This window comes from Meriones unguiculatus, chromosome 2 (genome assembly GCF_030254825.1).
Source record: "Meriones unguiculatus strain TT.TT164.6M chromosome 2, Bangor_MerUng_6.1, whole genome shotgun sequence".
Classification (NCBI taxonomy): Eukaryota; Metazoa; Chordata; class Mammalia; order Rodentia; family Muridae; genus Meriones; species Meriones unguiculatus.
This window is the reverse complement of record NC_083350.1, coordinates 169,862,656-169,883,430: the sequence shown is the minus strand read 5'-3', so window position 1 is coordinate 169,883,430 and position 20,775 is coordinate 169,862,656. Positions and strand designations below refer to the sequence as shown.

General features: G+C 39.0%; 1 protein-coding gene across 2 annotated transcripts in view; it reads left to right on the top strand.

The window, feature by feature from the left end:
- The window catches only part of LOC110566505 (vomeronasal type-2 receptor 1-like), a 42,550-nt gene that overhangs the window by 7,280 nt on the left and 14,495 nt on the right, over positions 1–20,775 (top strand). The window contains exons 3-5 of one of the 2 annotated variants that reach the window (XM_060376942.1): positions 2,214–3,087; positions 3,542–3,555; positions 16,900–17,130. In XM_060376942.1, coding sequence (XP_060232925.1) covers positions 2,214–3,087; positions 3,542–3,555; positions 16,900–17,130 — 1,119 coding nt within the window. The remainder of the gene's footprint in view (positions 1–2,213; positions 3,088–3,541; positions 3,556–16,899; positions 17,131–20,775) is intronic. The other variant, XM_060376941.1, reaches the window with a different exon arrangement.

Below are 20,775 nucleotides of genomic sequence, written 5' to 3'. Positions count from 1 at the left end.
GATAGGAACAGCGTGCAGAAATTATTGCAAATAACAGTGAGGTCCAAAGAGGCTGAGCTAAGATACAGAGACAACATAGAATGGGGCAGGGGTACTCCCAAATTACTCTGGTCAACCAAACCCCTACAGCCTGTTTAGAGGTGACTTGAGATTGTTCTGCCTCCTGGAGCATCCTGCTTGTACTGACTGAGTTGTGACACAGTGACATGGATATTAATATCTTGCTAGTCACTGAGCTTCGTGCACTGTGTAGAGCACAAGAGAGGTCATCCATGAATTCCTGGTGGTTGATTGGTGGCTGGAATAAGGCACAGGATTTTGTTTGGGTCTCTGTTACTGCTTGTCAGCCATGAACAAAATCATCTCACTGACATATTAAAATGAGCCAGGGAATTTCACATTAGCTAATTTAACAGGTTATTTTAAACTCAGAGAAGGTGGCATGTCAATACAAGAATAAGTAATTGCAAAACATGAATTATTATGAAAAAATTCTAGAGATATTTCAATGGAGGTGTCCTTAAGGTGTCAGAATGTATTAATATGAATGATAAGCAAGCTCATTGGTGATATTGAAGTAACAGGAGTATTTCACTCACCATTCCTTCCCTCCTTCCATCCATCAGTTCTTTCTCCCTTCTTTTCTTCCTTCTTTTTTCTTTTCCTTTCCTTTTCTTTCTTGCTTGCTTTTCTTTTCTTTTTTCTTTTGATACTAGGGATAAAATCCAGGGACTGTTTCATGGTAGACAAATGCTGCATTAATGATTCACAATCTCAGCCTAACATAATATTTAACTTAGAGAGTTTCAGAATGAGAGTGTGGGAAGGATAGGAAAGTACTGTGGAACAGAATACAAGAAAAAGTGGAACTTGGCATATATTTTAGGAGTGGGCTCCATGTAGCTCATCCAAACTGCAGCCGCTATGAGCTCTATTTTCCACTAAACTCTAATAAACTCAAGCAAAGCTTAGAAATTTCTAGATATATTTCTCAAGCCTTTAGTAAATCTGGGGAGAAAGTATAAAATAAATCTTGGTTTGATCCTTTAATATCAGAAAACCTAAAAATCTATGTTATTGTTGTGTTATTTTTCTTGTGGAGAAAACAAAGACTCAGGAAGGCCAAGTAACAAGATCTTATATTATAAATAATTTACATAACCTCAGAAATTTCAAGTCATTCTTTCTTAATGATTTTCATCCCTGCATAATACCGCCTACAAATCTGCTGTTTGTGTGGTTAGAAAGGAAAAATACAAACATTAGCCAGTGGAGTAAAAACAGTAAAGAAGGACAGAAGGAAAAGTGAGCACAGGAATGATGCAGTGTTCATGATGGAATCAAATGGAGCTTAGGAGTTACAGAAGATCAAAAGAGGTGATGCCTTCATACATGAGGCTGGATAGGGGAGAAGGTAACATGTTTTGGGGTACACTCAGCAACATGGAGGGTATACTACAGCAAAGATAAATTAATGATTGTCAGGAATATGTGCTCACTTGACCTCAAAGCTTAAGTCTTCCTAAATGCTGAAGACAAACATAGACTCCTATCCAACTGAGGGAAGCATGCTGGTCATTTATCTGGCTGTGTACATTAAAAAGAGAGTTTCTGGTAACCTCGTTGGAAAATAGTGTTTAGACTTCTGGTTGGAGTAGTACATTCTATCATCTCTCTTAAGCCAAGTTTTAGGACCTGTATACTCCTGAGTCCTGACAGGAGGAAACTGAAAGAGAAAAGGAAGAACAGAAGGGAAGTAAGGGAGCAGAGGTGAGCGCAGGAGAGCACACAGGAAACAAACTCATGTTACTGAGAAGACTGAGACTCAGTCCATCATGTCTGCACTTGAGATGCTAAAGCTGAGTCCAGACATCCCGACTCAGGGAATCACCACTGTCCAGGAGGATAAAGGAGAGTGGAAATGACCTTCCTGACAGTGTTTACGGTCTCACCAATGAAAATGAGTGCTTTGAGTGTCTTCATCTGAACAGTTGACAACCCTAACAGCTTTGTTTTGATAGAACAACCATAGTGTTGCTGGAATAGTCCCCACCCCCACCCACCTAGTAGAAGCACCAGTAGGAAGCCATTGTCTACAGAAGGATGTGAGGGCAAAGGGAGAACTGTTTAGCTCACTCCGTCTCAGTATTCTGAAGCTGCCACTTAAGGTTTGGCTCTGACTTCCTAATGACTATAAATATTTTCAATTTTAGGTGGGCTATTTTTCTTCCTGCTCAATTCTTAGTGACAAATTCCAGTTTCCATCTTTTTTGCGCACAATACCCAGTGACAAGATCCAGTCCGAGGCCATGGTGAATCTTATCCAACACTTTGGTTGGGTCTGGGTAGGTGCTATTGCAGCTGATGATGATTATGGAAAATATGGAGTAAAATCCTTTAGGGAAAAAATGGAGAGTTCCAACCTCTGTGTTGCTTTCACTGAAACCATTCCCAAAGTCTACGACAACGTGAAAATGTACCGTGTTGTTAAGACAATCAAGAGTTCCACTGCCAAAGTCATTGTGCTTTATACTTCTGACATTGACCTCAGCCCTTTTGTGCTGGAAATGGTTCATCATAACATAACTGACAGGACATGGATAGCCAGTGAAGCCTGGATTACCTCTACTCTCATCGCAAAGCCAGAGTACTTTCCATATTTTGGTGGAACTATTGGATTTGCAGTACCAAGAAGTGATATACCAGGGTTAAAAGAATTTCTTTATGATGTGCACCCTAGCAAGGAATTGAATAATGTCCTTACCATTGAATTCTGGCAAACTGCTTTTAACTGTACCTGGCCCAATAGCAGCGTGCCTTATAATGTGGACCACAGAGTGAATATGACTGGTAAAGAAGACAGATTGTATGACATGTCTGATCAGCTCTGTACTGGAGAGGAGAAGCTGGAAGATCTGAAAAATACCTATCTGGATGTGTCTCAGCTAAGAATCACGAACAATGTCAGACAAGCTGTGTACGCTATGGCTTACGCCCTGGATCGTCTGAGCAGATGTGACATACCGGTAGCAGAAAGGAAAGAGAGAGAATGTTCACATATACCTGACTTCGAGGCCAGGGAGGTAAGTTACTTCACCATATAATATAGCATGAGATAAAATCAAGTTTTTGCTGCCAAGTTCATACCATTAAAACTGCTGATTTGCTTCCATATGATTTTATACACCAAATTATTAGGTTTGTTGTCAATAATTAAAAAAAAAAAACACCTGAGCTACAAACTAATTAATGCCTTTTAAAAAAAATAGGTGCTTTTCTTCTCAGAAATGAAATTTAAAGGTATCTAGGAGTAGAACATGTTAGTGACTCTGGTTTCTTCATTTTATTTGTTCCCTGTATGCAATATAGATCTTGTAATCTAAGATAACTACTTGGGTTCCAAAACATCATGTTAATGTTATAGAAAGACAGGTATGTCCCTCAAGTTTAGGATGACTCCTGAATATTACATACAATTTTCCTTACACTCCAGCATTTTTATCTTAACCATTGGTCTTATCTATCTTGAAGGAAAGACTAGAAGATTACATCTCCGTACAGTATAGGAGCCACACAAAAGCGTGGACATCAGGTCTAAATACTATAGGGTTATCTGGCAGGATTATATCGACAGTCCGTGTGCTTCATCTCCTGTCAAACAATTCATGTTGGTACCTGGTAGCCTGAGCAGACATGCCAAGCGAGGCCTCACCCAAGATTCCCTGCTTATATCTGTCCTTGCCTCCCTCTCACTGGAAATAGAACTTGAGCATCCCAGCTCCGGCCCTGTAGGCCCTGCAGGATGTCCACTTAGCTTCTCCGATGTGTTGCTTCTTCCTTGCCTGATCATTACCACTTTAGTCCCCTGTAACTCTGTCAATTTAACAGGCCACAGTGTCTGGGACCCTTGTATTTCCACTCACCTTTTATTTCCAAACTAGTCCACTCTGCTTTGAGTGCTGACTGTTCTTAGTCCCCCAGTTGGCACCCATCAATCTGTGATACCACCCCCTCACCATCCAATCTGTGACCATTGTTTTTTAGCATTTTTCTTATTCTGTATACTTTGTTTTAAAGCTTTATTTTATTTTATTTTATTTTATTTTATTTTATTTTACTTAATGTTTGCCTGTTATGCATTTATGTCATTTATCTGGCATGACTATACCTACAGGGAAGAGAAGAGAGGCTCAGCTCCCTTAAAACTAGAGTTATAGATGGTTAGGAAACACCATGTGGGTCTTGGAATCAAAGCTGGGTCTTCTGCAAGAGCGACAAGTGCTCTTAGCCACCAATCCATTCCTCCAGCCCCTTATCCTTAATACTTTTAATCAATGGTGGTCAGGTGTTTTTAGACTGACTGTCAATTTAGGTTTGTCTAATTTTTTATCATGATTAGGCTGAAAATATACATTATTTGGAAAAATAACAGAGATGGTTTTGTGTCTGCTTTTAGATTTATTTTATTTTCTGCAGATAAATGTTTTGTCTGCATGAATGCATGTGTACCACATGCATGCCTGGTACCAATGAAGGTCAGAAAAGGGCACTGGATCCCGTGGAACTGGAATTAAAGGCAATTTTGAGCTGCGATGTTGATCCCGGGAATCAAATCTTGTTATCTACAAGATCAAGGAGTGCTACAAATATCTGAGCAATTTCTACAGCCCCAATTTTGTCCTTTTTAAGTGCTGCATACCAGAGGTCAAGTGATATAATTATATCTCATTATTGCTGTTAAGTGTAGCCATCACTTTTCTTACCACAAAATACTGTGTTTCTACGGAATTAATAATTATCTTGTGGTCGTCACTCATGCCTTCTACCCTAACTGAGACACCATTGCTGTGGGTTCAATGCTAACTCCAGCTACATTGTGAGTTCCAGGCCCACTAGAGATACACAGTAAAGCCCTCTCCCAAATATCAAAATAACAATAGTAGTTATCTTGCTGGGCAATATTTTCCAGCTATAAAAGTGTCTTGCTTTTCATCATACTTTTCCCCCACCAACTTTTCTATCCATTTAAAATTATTTTTGCCCTAAATACCTATTCCCTATCTGCTTGAAAACTGATCTTTTGCCATTTTCTCATTCTATCTATATGTTATCTGGACTTCTACTTTTTCCTCTACAAATTCTGAATATCAAGATAGACTTGAGGAAAAATTCTTTATGTGCATTAATTCATAATATATTTATTTTGCTTGTAGATACTCACAAACTTGACTGTTGGAAGTCACTTTGAATAGGCTCTCTTCTCTGCCCCTGCTTTAAAGTCAGCTATTTGGTTAGAGTGTGCTGTGTCCGGTTACTGACATGGAGGTTAGAAACAAAGCAGGAACCAAATGCTAAGGATGCCGAGTAGAGTTTTATTAACACTCTGACCCAACCTGGAATCACCTGGGAAGGGGGAACATCAATTGAAGAACTCCCTTGATCAGATTGCCTTACGTCTCTATGAGCTTGTTTTGATTGGCATTTGATGTGGGAGGGCTCAGTCCACTTTGAATGGCACCATCACCGGGCAGGTGGAACTAGACATTATAAGAAAGACATCTCATCATCTGCCAGAGATCAAGGCAATCAGCATCATTCCTTTGTGCTTCTGCCTTTATGTTCTTAACCTGATTTCCATCAACTACAGATTGTGAGCTGGAAATATCAACCAAAAATTCTTTCTTCCCCCAAATTGATTTTGTTTATGTCATTTGTCACAGCAACAGAACAAAAGTAAAACAAGAGATATGTTCACTGGTACTCAGAAAGCTGTGACAAATACACAATGATAGACTCAATTATATTTTAGGTGTCAAGGATATTTTTTTTACTAGAAGTCCTTTGAGCACTTTGTCATGATAAATACTCTTGAGTACTGAAAAATGATCCTATAGCTTATCTGAACATTGAAATGCTAAATTTAAATTTGCTCAAAGAAACAATTATTGCAGGAGAAACAGGCATTACAGATGGTCTCGAGACCCCATAGTGCCATGATGAAAGTTAGTAGCTGTCCATACCAAGGGTTGTTTTCCATATAGCACCATATGTCAAAAAGTTAAAAGAAAATCTACATTAGAGAATAATATATAAACAGAAAAGCCTAGTAAGAGTACAGTATGTTTAACAGAAACCAAAATCACACACAGTCTTTACCTATCTTTAAAGCTTATCCTACCGATAATCATGGTTAGAAAACCTTTCAAATTATGTTATTTACTTGTACATTTCAAAATTCTTCTGCCTTATTTTCTCCTTATTTTTCTTTTCCTGCTCCTTTTTCTTCTCCTTTTTCTGATTGAAGATTATTCTTTGTACCTTGTATCAGTCTCTGGGATTAGATTCATGCCCAATACCCACCTGGCATTTCTAAATTCTTGAGAAATATATGATGATAGAGAACTGTGTCCTACCATCCAAAAATGACAAGCAAGTGAAGCTGTGGGAAGGCTGATCTAGGGTAGGGTCTGAGTGTGGAAGTCTTTGGCTATTTACTTTGACTCCTTTGTTAAGGAGGAGGAAAAAGGAACATTTCATGGATTTGGCAACGAAAGCAAAATTTTCATGATTTCTGACATATATTTCATTGGAATTGAAAAGAATGGTCAGAAAAAGAGACAAAAGAGAAATAAGAGGCCAGATGACAAAAATTAGCCCCAGGCATGAAGGATGACTAAACCACTTTCTTAGTCTATTCACTTAGCACATTCTTTCAGGTATATAGCCTTAATTCCTATGACAAAGATTAGGAAGAATAATATCTTCTCTTCACAAACCAGGCAAATAATGCTTGCTATATGTGTGCCTTGCTTATGGTCATAATATTTAAAAGAACCAAAAGACTTCAGGTCTCCAGACACCATCATATAGGCTTTTCCCACCATTTTCTGCAGCCTTATTGGTCTGCGGAAGGCTGACAACCACAGTAGGTCCTTTGGTTGAGAAATCCAAGTGCAGCATGTAGTGCAGATGAAGGTCAAGGTTCTGTGTTGTGTGATGGACTACCTTTATGCTAAAGAAAGCATGCTCTTACCAACCTAAAGTTAATAAGGTGAGGAGTGAGTTAGAGAAAGGTTATTTTCTCATAGGATTCTTGTCAACATCTATCTTTGATCTTATAGGCTTAACATGAACTCTTGTCATGTCCTTTTCTGTACTATAGAGGCTTAGAATGCAAAGGCATATTCTTAAGGCAATTTCCTGATAATCTTTTATAGCCCAGCTAAAGTGGACTCTTTCTGAGAAACGAAGGATTTCCAATGTCCTAGGTCAATCAGCCATTACCTCCCCTGTGCCCTTTCAACATTCTTTCTACAAGAGCAACTGTTATGTGACAAAACATTTAATGGGAAGACACAGCACAGACATCCACTTGCCCCAGAGAGGGAGCCCACACAGACCAAAGTTCAGATGCCACCAAAGTCCAACTTAGTGAACCAATGAATTTTGTTGGGGTTACTTAAAGGAATATGAATGAGGGGTTACTTACAGGAGCAGAAATGACTCACAGAAAGATGCATCACCAAGACCCACCTCAGCCTGGATGACAGCTACAAAAACTGGGCACCTGAAGCACCCTGCACAGCTCAGAGGAGCATCCTATCCAAGTTGGTCTAAACAACTTCCAGTCAACTCAGCTGGCTTCTTTCTTCCCAGCAGATGGACTGGTCTCAAGAGTCTCCCTTGAAGCTTGACTTGTCTGGGTCTTCTTTGCACTTTAACATATTTGGTTTGGAAGGATTCTCAGCCTTCCTTGCTTACTCTGTCAGTCAGTCACCTAGGGAATCTGGTCAGAAGCTAATTTGAGTTGTTTACCTTTCTACTTAAAGAGCATCAACTGTGACACAGCAGCAACATAAACTCTACTGAATTTAACTTTTTTTAATTTTTTATTAATTACACTTTATTCATTTTGTATCCCCTCATAAGCCCCTCCCTCCTCCCCTCCCAATCCCACCTTCCCTCCCCTTTCTGCATGCATGCCACTCCCCAAGTCCACTGATAGGGGAGGTTCTCCTCTCCTTTCTGATCTTAGTCTATCAGTTCTCATCAAAACTGGCTGCATTGTCCTCTACTGTGGCCTGGTAAGGCTGCTCCCCCCTCAGGGGGAGGTGATCAAAGAGCAGGCCAATCAGATTATGTCAGAGGCAGTCCCTCTTCCCATTACTATGTAACCCACTTGGACAATGAACTGCCATGGGCTACATCTGTGCAGGAGTTCTAGTTTATCTCCATCAATAGTCCTTGGTTGGAGTATGAGGCTCTGGGAAGTTCCCTGTGTTCAAATTTTCTTGTTCTGTTGCTCTCCTTGTGGAGATCCTGTCCTCTCCAGCTCTTACTATTTCCCACTTCTTACATAAAATTCCATTCACTCTGCCCAACAGTTGGCCATCAGGTCAGCATCTGTTTTGATAGTCTGCAGGACAGAGGCTTTCAGAGGCCCTTTGTGGTAGGTTCCTAGTTTGTTTCCTGTTTTCTTCTGGCTTTCAGAAGCCCTCTGTAGCAGGTTCCTAGGTTGTTTCCTGTTTTCTTCTTCTGATGTCCATCCTCTTAGCCTTTCAGGATGGGGATTGAGCGTTTAGTTAGGGTCCTCTCTCTTGCTTAGTTTCTTTAGATGCACAGATTTTAGTGGGTTTGTTCTATGTTGTATGTCTATATGAGTGAGTATATACCATGTGTGTCTTTTTGCTTCTGGGACAACTCACTCAGGATGATCTTTCCAAGGTCCCATCATTTACCTGCAAATTTCATGATTTCCTTATTTTTCATTGCTGAGTAATATTCCATTGTATAGATGTACCACAATTTCTGCATCCATTCTTCAGTTGAGGGGCATCTGGGTTGTTTCCAGCTTCTGGCTATTACAAATAAAGCTGCTACAATCATGGTTGAGCAAATGTCCTTTTTGTGTACTTGAGCCTCTTTTGGATATATGCCTAGGAGTGATATGGCTGGATCTTGGGGAAGCACTATTCCTAGTTGTCTGAGAAAGCACCAGATTGATTTCCAGAGTGGTTGTACAAGTTTACATTCCCACCAGCAGTGGAGAAGGGTTCCCCTTTCTCTACAACCTCTCCAGCATGTGTTGTCACTTGAGTTTTTGATCTTGGCCATTCTCATGGGTGTAAGGTGAAATCTCAGGGTTGTTTTGATTTGCATTTCCCTAATGGCTAATGAGGTTGAGCATTTCTTTAAGTGCTTCTCTGCCATTCGATATTCCTCTACAGAGAATTCTCTGTTTAGCTCTGTTCCCCATTTTTTAAGTAGATTACTTGGTTTGCTGCTTTTCAGCTTCTTTAGTTCTTTATATATACTGGATATGAGTCCTCTGTCAGATAAAAGGTTGGTGAAGATTCTTTCCCAATCTGTAGGCAGTCACTTTGTTTTGGTGATGGTGTCCTTTGCTTTGCAGAAGCTTTTCAGTTTCATGAGGTCCCATTTATTGATTGTTACTCTTAGAGCCTGTGCTGTTGGTGCTGTTGGTGTTCTGTTCAGGAAGTTTTCTCCTGTACCAATGAGTTCTAGGGTATTCCCCACTTTTTTTCTAGCCGAATTAATGTGTCTGGTTTTTTTAAATTTTTTATTTAATTTTTATTAATTACACTTTATTCCTTTTGTATCCTCCCATAGGCCTCTCCCTCCTCCCCTCCCGGTCCCACCCTCCCCCCCTTTCTGCATGCATGCCTCTCCCCAAGTCCACTGATAGGGGAGGTCCTCCTCTCCTTCTTTCTGATTTTTTTTTTTTTTTTTTTGTTCTTCTCAATGCAGTTTATTCAGGAACCTTGAACAATCTTCTGACCCTGGGGAAAGCCAGCCCACAGCTTAAAATAGCCTCTGGGTAGCCAACCCCAGCATGCCTTGTGGGCAATGCAGATAGGTCCACATACACGGAAGCAAGCCAGATCCTCAGCCTTAGCCAAATATTGAGTTGTTTGTGACAGAGAGCACTCACCATCGGGAAGGTGGAAGGCGGAAACCAGCTCCATCTTTAAGGCACGGCATTACGCAGCTCTCTACAGTTCCCCCTTTTTGTTTTAGACGCATCAGGCAAGAGTAGAGGTCTGATCTCTGATATTAGAAATAAATTGGGACTTTGTACTGATGTTCATTTAGGTGTCATCCACCCAAAGAGCATCAGACCCATCCAATACCTTTTTCTCAGAGGCGGGACCTGGGGCATCAACCCGCATGCAATCAGACATGCTCTTCTCTGGGTCCAAAGCGGCTGACCCTGAGTGCAGTGCTTAGCCTCGCATCCTGAGCGTAACATTTTAGCTTTTTATGGTAGCCAACCATGCTTGGGGAGACTGTGCTATGTTAAGGTCTTTGATCCACTTGGACTTCAGTTTTATGCAGGGTGATAAGTATGGATCTATTTTTATTTTTTTACATGTAGACATCCAGTTGGACCAGCACCATTTGTTGAAGATGCTATCTTTTTTCCATTGTATGGTGTTGGCACCTTTGTCAAAGATCAGGTGTCCATAAGTGTGTGGGTTTATTTCTGGGTCCTCTTTCGGTTCCATTGATCCACCATTCTGTTTCTATGCCAGTACCATGCAGTTTTTAAAACTGTTGCTCTATAGTACAACTTAAGATCAGGGATGGAGATATCTCCAGAAGATCTTTTATTATAGAGGATTGTTTTAGCAATTTTGGGTTTCTTGTTATTCCATACAAAGTTGAGAATTTTTCTTTCTAGGTCTGTAAAGAATTGGGTTGGTAATTTGATGGGAATTGCATTGAATCTGTAGATTGCTTTTGGTAAGATGGCCATTTTTACTATGTTAATCCTGCCAAGCCATGAGCATGAGAGATCTTTCCATCTTCTCATATCTTCTTCTAATTCTTTCTTCAGAGATTTGAAATTTTTTTCATACAAGTCTTTGACTTCCTTGGTTAGGGTTACTCTGAGGTACCTGATGTCATTTGTGGCTATTATGAAAGGTGTTGTTTCCCTAATTTCTTTCTCAGCCCTTTTGTCTTTTGTATACAGGAGGGCTACTGATTTTTTTTTTTTTTGAGTTAATTTTGTATCTGGCCACTTTGCTGAAGGTGTTTATCAGCTGTAGGAGTTCCCTGGTAGAGTTTTTGGGGTCACTCATGTATACTATCATATCATCTGCAAATAGTGATAATTTGACTTCTTCCTTTCCAATTTGTATCCCCTTGATCTCCTTCAACTGTCTTATTGCTCTAGCAAGGACTTCCAGCACTATGTTGAAGAGATATGGAGAGAGCGGGCAGCCTTGTCTTGTCCCTGAATTTAACTTTTAGTGCCTGATTGTCTAGTCTCTCCACTAGACCATATGATTTTCAAAAGAAGGAAATAGTTGTGGACCTTTGTATCCTTAAACAGGGAAAGTGGGGCAAAGGGAATGAAAAATATTCTAATTATTCTCCTGATTCTTGATATGGAGATATTATACTGCTAAGCCTTAGCTTATGCTAGTCTAATAAAAACATACAATTTTAATATGCATCAAATGTAAATTAAGATTGTCCAGTGGCCAAATTTACCAAAAATAAGTAAATTAAATTAAATTACCCAAAATAGGTAAAACTAAATTAAGCAAATTATTTAACCCAGTATGTCTAAAATACTGTTTACTATGTTATTATAATTTAATGTGTTGTCATGATAGTAAAATAATAATGTAAAATTATTAATGAAATAGTTTCCATTCCCTTTATATTTTTATAACCCAGTATGCATATTACACACACAGAACATCTCAATTTAACCTGTCACTTTTTGTGTTTGAATTGCTAGAGGATATCAGAGTTGGCACTAAAAACGGGGATAGCAAAACAAAAAAACAAAAAAAAGAAAAGAATCCTTACATATCAGCTCAAATCTACTTCCTTTGTAAATTTCTTTTTTTACTTAAATTTATTTACTTTACATCCCAAGAGTGCCACCTCCCTCCTCTCTCCCATCCCCCTCTCCCTCTCCTTTTTCTTTCTCTCTCCCTTTCCCCCCAGAAATTAGGAGCCCTCTCCCCCTCTGCCCCATATCAACCATTCCCAGCACATCAGGACTGAGCATATCCTCACCCCCTGAGGCCAGGCAGGCAGTCCTGCCAGGAGGAAGTGATCCAAAAGCAGGCAATAGAGTCCTTGTAGAAATAGCCCCCATCTCCACTCGTCAGGGGGTGAGTGAACACCAAGCTGCCCATTGGCCACATACGTGCAGGGGGCCTAGGTTCAGACCATGCATGCTTCTTAGTTTATGCCTCAGTCTCTGTAAAGCTCCATGGGTCTGAGGTAGTTGTCTCTGTTGGTCTTCTTGTGAGGTTCTTGTCCCCTCCAGGTCCTAACACCTTTCCCCACCACTTCCATGGTAGTTTGGTAGAATACAAGGTGTTATTTCAATTGTCTTGTATCTGTTGAGGCTTGCTTTGTGTTTGAGTTTGTAGTCAATTTTAGAGAAGTTCCATGAGGTGTTGAGAAGAAGGTATATTTTTTTGTGTTTGATGGAATGTTCTGTAGTTATCTGTTAGACCCAATTGACTCATAAGGTCAGTGAGTTTCATTATTTCTCTGTTTAGTTTCTGTCTCGACCATTTGTCCATTGCTAAGAGCAGTGTGTTGAAATCTCCTACTATTAATGTGTAGGGTTTGATGTGTGATTTAAGCTTTAGTAATGTTTCTTTTACAAATGTGGGTGCCCTTGCATTTGGGACTTACATATTCAGAATTAAGATGGTGTCTTGATCAATTTTTCCTTTGATGAATATAAGGTGCCCTTCTTCATCTCTTTTGATTAATTTTGGTTGAAAGTCTATTTTATTAGATATTAGAATATCTACTCCAGCTTGCTTCTTCTGTCCATTTGTTTGGATAACCTTTTTCCGGTCCCTTTTTTTTAATTCTTTATTAATTACACTTTATTCACTTTGTAACCCCCCTGTGGTTCCCTCCCTCCTCCTGTCCCAATCCCTCCCTTCCTCCACCCTCTGCATGCATACCCTTCCCCAAGTCCACTGATAGGGGAGGTCTTCTTTTCCTTCCTTCCTTCTGATCCTAGTCAATTAGGTCATCAGGAGTGGCTGCATTGTCTTCTTCTGTGGCCTGGTAATGCTGCTCCTTCCTCCGGGGGGGGGGGGGTAATTAAACTAATCAAGAGGGAGAGGATTCTTGCTAAAATGCTCAATCCCTAACCAGAAAGGCAAAGAGGATGGACATCAGAAGAAGGAGAAGAGAGGGAACAAGTCAGGAGCCTGACACAGAGGACCTCTGAAAGGCTCTGTCCTGCAGACTATCAATGCAGATGCTGAGACTGATGGCCAACCTTTGGGCAGAGTGCAGGGAATTTTAGGAAAGAAGTGGGAAACAGTAATATCTGGAGAGGACAGGAACTCCACAAGGAGAGCAACAGAACCAAAAATCTGAGCACAGGGGTCTTTCCTGAGACCGATACTCCAACCAAGGACCATGCATGGAGATAACCTAAGACCCCTGCACAGATGTAGCCCATGGCAGTTCAGTATCCAAGTGGGTTCCATTGTAATAGGAACAGGCACTATCTCTGACATGAACTGATTGGCCTGCTCTTTAATTTCCTGCCCTTTATTCTGAAATATGTCTATCATTGTTGCCAAGGTGTGTTTCTTTTTTTTTTCACTTCTATATTATAGGATAGTTTATTCGCAAATATTCAGCACATTGAGAATAAATTGACAAATAACATGTTGCCGCTTTATGTAATAACATTCAATGACAGGGAATAAAATGACAGTACACACTAGCCTGGGTAGCAAACATCTGTGATGCCAGTACTCAGTAAGCAGATGAAGAGGACCTTAAGTATGGGACCAGAAAATGCCGCAGAGAAAGACACTGTATCAATCATTTAAAATCTAAAAATGATACTTCATATTGAATGAATCCTTCAAAAATACGTAAAAGTCAGAAAAGAGTAAATATCTACAATTCTCTTTTTATTAAGTTTTAAAATAAGCAAAAATAAAATATAGTGTTGGAAAAGAGACGGTGGGTAACTTCAAGTTTGTGGAAATTGCCAAGAAATATAGACAGCTTCTAAAACCAGTTTTATCTGCTTTGGAAAACTATTCCCAATAGAAAGCATATGCAATTGTCTTAACCTATCTATTTAAATAGCTCAGATCTATATGATTAATAGAGTCATGTAGTATATACTTTTATGTATGATACTATATGTATTTAAATGAATGAATTTTAAAAATCAGTAATGAAGCAGGACAAAAATATGCAAGCTCTTAATCATATATGTTTTAAGACAGATATTAATGTTTAAATCTGGACAATGGAACTCCATTACTAAGGACACAGTAATGAAACTTACGATAATGTGCACATGGAAATCAGGTAGAATATGCTTCTTTAGTTAAAAAACAGCTTAGGAAAAGATAGTTATGTTAAACCATGCAATTAATTTTAAGTGATCTGCTCTATTTCCTACCTCCTATATCCTTTTTATGTATCTTTCTAGGTACAGCTTTTATAATAGCACACATCGATTTTTACAACATTTTCACAGGATGAAATTGTTATTGTGCTATGTAAAAGGTAATTTGAGTAGCCTTAGAACATGTTGATTTCAATTATCTGAATTTTTAGAAATTATCACAGTAACCATATTTTTTAAAGATTTCTTGAGAGGAACATTTAAAAAAATTATATCATGCCTTTTAAAATATCTGAAAAAAAATTGGCTATGAGTCTCCGCATCTGCTTTTATAGCTTGCTAGTTAGAGACTTTCAGAGGCCCTCTATGGTAGGCTCCTGTTCCCTGTTTTCTCTCTCTTCCAATGTCTATCCCATTTGCCTTTCTGAGTAAGGACTGAGCATCTTACACAGGGTCTTCTTTTTTTGCTTAGCTTCTTCAGATGTACAGACTTTTAGTATGTTTATCCTTTATTATATGTCTAATATCCACTTATAAGTGAGTATATACCATGTGTGTCTTTCTGCTTTTGGGATACCTCACTCAGTATGATCTTTTCTACTTCCCACCATTTGCCTGCAGATTTCATGATTTCCTTGGTTTTAATTGCTAGTATTTTAACTGTAGTATTCCATTGTGTAAATGTACCACAATTTCTGTATCCATTCCTCAGTTGAGGGACAGGTGTGTTTCTTATATGTAACAGAATGATGAGTCCTGTTTACACATCCATTCTGTTAGCCTGTGTCTTTTTATTAGGGAGTTGAGGCCATTGATGTTGAGAGAGATTAATGACCAGTGATTGTTAATTCCTGTTATTTTGATATTGCTATCAAATCAATATTTGAGAGAGACAGTGGGGAGGGGGACACACATGCACACATGTGTGTGTGCCTTCTTTCTTTTGCTATTGTGGGGTTACCTATTTCCTGTGTTTTCCTGGGTGTTATTAACCTCCTAGGTTTGGAATTTTCCCTCCAGTATCTTCTGTAGGGCTGGGTTTGTGGATAGGTATTGTTTAAATTTGTTTTTGTCGTGAAATATCTTGTTTTATCCACCTATGGTGGTTAAAAGTTTTGCTGGGTATAGTATTCTGCGCCGATATCTGTGTTCTCTTAGTGTTTGTATAAGATATCTGCCCAAGCTCTTCTTGCTTTTAGATATTGGTGAGAAGTCAGGTGTAATTCTGATAGTTCTGCCCTGATATGTGACTAGGCCTTTTTCCCTTGCAGCTTTTAATATTCTTTCTTTTTTTTCTGTACATTTAATGTTTTGATTATTATGTAACAGGAGGATTTTCTTTTCTGGTCTAATCTATTTGGTGTTCTGTAAGCTTCTTTCATACTTATAGGCATTTATTTCTTTAGGTTGGAGGAGATTTCTTCTATAATTTGTTAAAATATTTTCTGGGTCTCGGAGATTAAAGTCTTCTTCTATTTCTATTATTCTTAGGCTTGGTCTTTTCATATTGTTCCAGATTTCTTGGATGTTTTGTGTCAGGAACTTTTTAGATTTAACATTTTGTTTGACTGATATATCAATTTCTTCTATCATATCTTTATTCTACACCTGAGATTCTCTCTTCCATCTCTTGTATTCTCTTGGTGATACTTTTGTCTGTAGTTCCTGTTTTCTTCTCTAGGTTTTCCATTTCCAGGATTATAGTTTCTTTTTTGCTTTTATTGCCATTTTTAGATCTTAGACAGTTTTATTCATTTCCTTCCCCTTTGGTTGTATTTTCCCGTGTTTCTTTAAGGGATTTATTCAATTCTTTCACCTGTTTGCTTGTTTTCTGCATTTCTTTGAGGGATTTATTTTCTTCTTTTAAGGCCTCTAACATTTTCATAAACTCAGACTTAACAAGATTTTCTTGTGTTGCGGGTGTGGTAGTATCCTCAGGGCTTGCTGTGGTAGGATAGCTGGGTTTTGATAGCCTACGACCCCGGGTTTTGTTGGTGGTGTTCTTGCACTGACCTCTAGCCATTTGGTTGACTCTGGTATTAGCAGACCTGGTGGTCTCTGATCATGGTAGGTCTCTGGGGTTGTACATGGAACTCGTCATAGGCTGCATTCCTCTAGTTTTCTTGCTGCTCTCTGAGCTCTGCTGGTCTGTGGGGACACAAATCAGGGTGGGCCCTGGGAAACAGCAAAGGCCTGGGAACTGGGGTGTGGGGCACACCAGGGAAGTAGGGCACAGAAGGCCCTGGGCAGACCTCACCACTGTTGCTGTTGGGATGTGGCAGGCCAATGGAGAGGGAAGGGTCTCACCCGCTGCTCCACACTGGTCTCAGGAGCCACAGGTTGAGGCGGGTCCCGGGAAATGGAACAGGCCTGGGAATTGGGATGTGGGGCACACAGGGGAACTGAAGCACAGAACCAAATCTATTTTCTTTATAAATCTTTATTTTCTAAGTAATTAAATGCTTACAAATTCTTTCTTTTTCACTTTTCTCCCTCTTCCTTGTTAGCTATTGTTTTACTTTAAGCAAATGAAATTTACTACCCATGATGGAAGACAAATGGAACTTGATGCCAATGGAGATATGGAAAGCGGATATTATGACATCCTCAATTGGCAAATGGATAATGCTGGAGAAATTGCTTTTATCAAGGTTGGAGAATACAAATTCAAAAGTACAAAATATGAACTTGTTCTTCAAAAGAACTCAACATTATTTTGGAACACTGAAGCTTCAAGGGTTAGTTGCAATACATATATATATTATTATACATATATTATATATATATATATATATATAGAGAGAGAGAGAGAGAGAGAATATTGTATTTTCTCAGGCATTAAATACATGCAAAACACCTAAAGTTTTTGCCATATTCCAAATCAATTTCCTTAATGTAGCATGTTTTCTCATATTGTTGTCTGTCTATTTAGAATTTAAAGAATCCATGTTATGCTAAAACACATGAGATTTTAATACAGTAGTGTATTGATATTTTGAAAATGTTTTAAGAGAACATAGTAATTTTATTTTTATCACCTGTATTAAAATTGGAATTATGTTTTTATGATTTTTACTTTGTAATATGCATTTATTTCACCTATTGGGTCTCAAAAGGTGACAAAGAGTGTCAGAGACAGCCCCTGCTCCCACAGTTAGGTGTCCCACAGGAAGACCAAACTACACAGTTATAATATAGAGAGAGAGGGCCTAGGTCACTCTCATGCATGCTCCCTGGTTTTTGGTTCAGTCTCTGTGAGCCTCTGTGAGCCCAAGTTAGTTGATTCTACGGGTTTTCTTGTATTGTCCTTGACCCCTGTGGCTCCTACAATCCTTCATCTCCCCCTCTTACCCAGGATGCCCTGAGCATCACATAATGTTTGGTGGTGGGTCTCTCCATCTATTTCCATCAGTTGCTAGATGAAGCTTTCCAATGATAAATCAGCTAGGCACCAATCCTAGTATAGCAGTCATTTCACTGACTTTTCTTTTCTTTTTTTTTTTTTTTTGCCAGCTGTGCTTGGTTCTACCCTAGGTTTCTGGGCTGTCCAGCCTCTGGATCCTAGCCCTTCAGGCAGTGTCAGGTGTGAACTTCCTCTCCTAGTGTGAGTCTCAAGTTGGACCAGTCATTGGTTGGCTACTCCCACAAATTCCATGTAACTTTTACCCCAGAACATCTTGTAGGCTGGACAAATTGTAGAAAGAAGGTGATGTGGCTGGGTTGGTGTCCTAATCCCACCACAAGACATCTTACATGGTTACAGGAGATGGCCAGTTAAGGCTCCGCATACCCTGTTGCTTAGGATCTTGGCTAGGGTGACCGTCTTAAATTCTGGGATGTTTCCATTGCATTGGATTTCTAGCTCATTCCCGAGATGGCCCCAAATTCCAGTTGTCTGCCCCCTTATTCTCGCTCTCCATCTTCCTTCCCACACACACACACACCTGATTTCGTTCCCATTCCCTCACCATTCTCCACTTACGACATCTATTCTGTTTCCCCTTCCCAGGAAGATTCATTCATACATAACTCCCTAACTTTTCCTTGTTACTTACCTTCTCTGGGTCTATGAACTGTAGCATGGCTATCATTTACTTTTCAGCTAACATCCACTTGTATTTGGCTACATAACATATTTGTCTTTCTGGGTCTGGTTTACCACACTTAGGATGATTTCTTTCTAGTTCCAGCCATAGACAAACAATTTGCCTGCAAGTTTCATGATACAATACAATACAACACTGTGTATTGAATACCACATTTTCTTTAGCCATTCTTCAGCTGAGGGACATCTAGGTTGTTTCCAGTTTCTGGCTCTTAAGAATAAAAATGATATGAACATAGTTGAGCAAGTGTCTTTGGGGTATGGTGGAGAATCTTTTGGGTATATGCCCAGTAGTGGTATAGCTGGATCTTCAAGTAGGTTAATTCCCAACTTTCTGAGTAACTGCCACATTGATTTCCAAAGCGGCTGTACACATTTTCATTCTCACCAGCAAAGAAGGAGTATTTCCTTTGTTCCACATCCTTGCCACAATCAGCTGTCACTTATGTTTTTGATCTTATCCATTTTCATTTGCAATGCTCTCGTGGCTAAGAATGTTCAACATGTTTTTAAGTGTTTCTTGGCATTTGAGATTTCACTGTTGAAAATTATCTCTTTAGATTTGTAGCCTATTCTTTAATTGGATTATTTGGTTTGTTGATGACTAGTTTCTTGAATTCTTTACGTATTTTGAAAGTTAGCCCTCTGTCAGGTGTGAGATTGGTGAAGATCTTTTTCCATTCTGTAGGCTTTAGTTTTGTCTGAATGGCAGTGACTTAGCCTTTCAGTTTCACGAAGTTGCATTTATTAATTATGCTCTTAGAGTCTCCACTATTGGTGTTCTGTTCAGGAAGTTGTCTCCTGTGCCAGTGCCTTCAAGATTCTTCCCTACTTTATCTTCTATCAGGTTCAGTGTATCTGGAATCATGTTGAAGTCTTGGTTCCATTTGGAGTTGAGTTTTTTCTAGGATGATATTTGCATTCCTTTACATGCCGACATACTGTAAGACCAGCACCATTTGTTGATGATGCTTTCTTTTTTTTATTGGATAATTTGGGCCTCTTTGTCAAAAAAACAGGTCCTTAGGAGTGTAGATTTACTTCTGGGTCTTTGATTCAATTTCATTTATCCACCTGTCTGTTCTATGTCAATATCATGTGGTTTTTATTACCATAGCTCTGGGGCAGGTCTTGAAATCAGGAATGGTGATAACTCAGAAATTTCTTTTATTGTACAGGATTGTTTTAGCTACCCTGGGTTTCGTGTTTTTTCATATAAAGTTGAGTATTGTCCTTTCATGGTCTGTAAAGAATTGTGTTAGAATTTTAATGGGGATAGCATTGAATCTGTAGATTGCTTCTGGTAGGATGCCCAAATTTACTATTTTGAACATGAAAGATCTTTCCATCGTCTGTTATCTTCTCTGATTTCTCTCTTCAAAGACTTGCAGTTTTTGTAATAAAAGCCTTTCATTTGCTTGGTTAGAGTTTTACCAAGATATTTTATGTTTTTGAGGCTATTGTGAAAAATGTTGTTTTCTTATTTTTTTTGTTTGTTTTGTTTTTCTCTCAGCTAATTTATGTATGTAGCTATTTGTATGTAGGAGGGCTGTTGATTTTTTTTTTTGTCTTACACTTATACCAAGTCACTTTGCAGAAGGTGTTTATTAGCCATAGGAGTTCCCTGATAGAATTTTTGGAGTTATGTAATATATATATATATATATATATATATATATATATATATATTCTAGAAATAACAATAGTTTGACTTCTTTTTTTCCAATTCATATCCCCATGTTTTTCTTCAGTTGAATAGATATGGAAAGAATGGACAGCCTTTTCTTATTTCTGGTTTTATTGGAATTGCTTTGAGTTTCTCTCCATTTCAGTTGATGTTGGCTATCAGCTTCCTGTATCTTGCCTTTATTATGTTTAGGTATGTCCCTTGTGTTCTTGATCTCTTCAGGACTTTTATCATGAAGGATGTTGTGTTTTGTCAAAGGCTTTTTTAGCATCTAATTAGGTGATCACATGGCTTTCTTTCTTTCAGTTTGTTTATATGGTGGATTGCATTGACAGATTTTCTTTTTTTTTGTCATTTCTTTTTTTTTTTTCTCAATGCAGTTTATTCAGGAACCTTGAACAATCATCTAACCCTGGGGAAAGCCAGCCCACAGCTTAAATAGCCTCTGGGTAGCCAACCCCAGCATGCCACGTGGGCAATGCAGATAGGTCCACATACATGGAAGCAAGCCAGATCCTCAGCCTTAGCCAAATATTGAGTTGTTTATGACAAAGAGCACTCACCATCGGGAAGGTGGAAGGCTCCATCTTT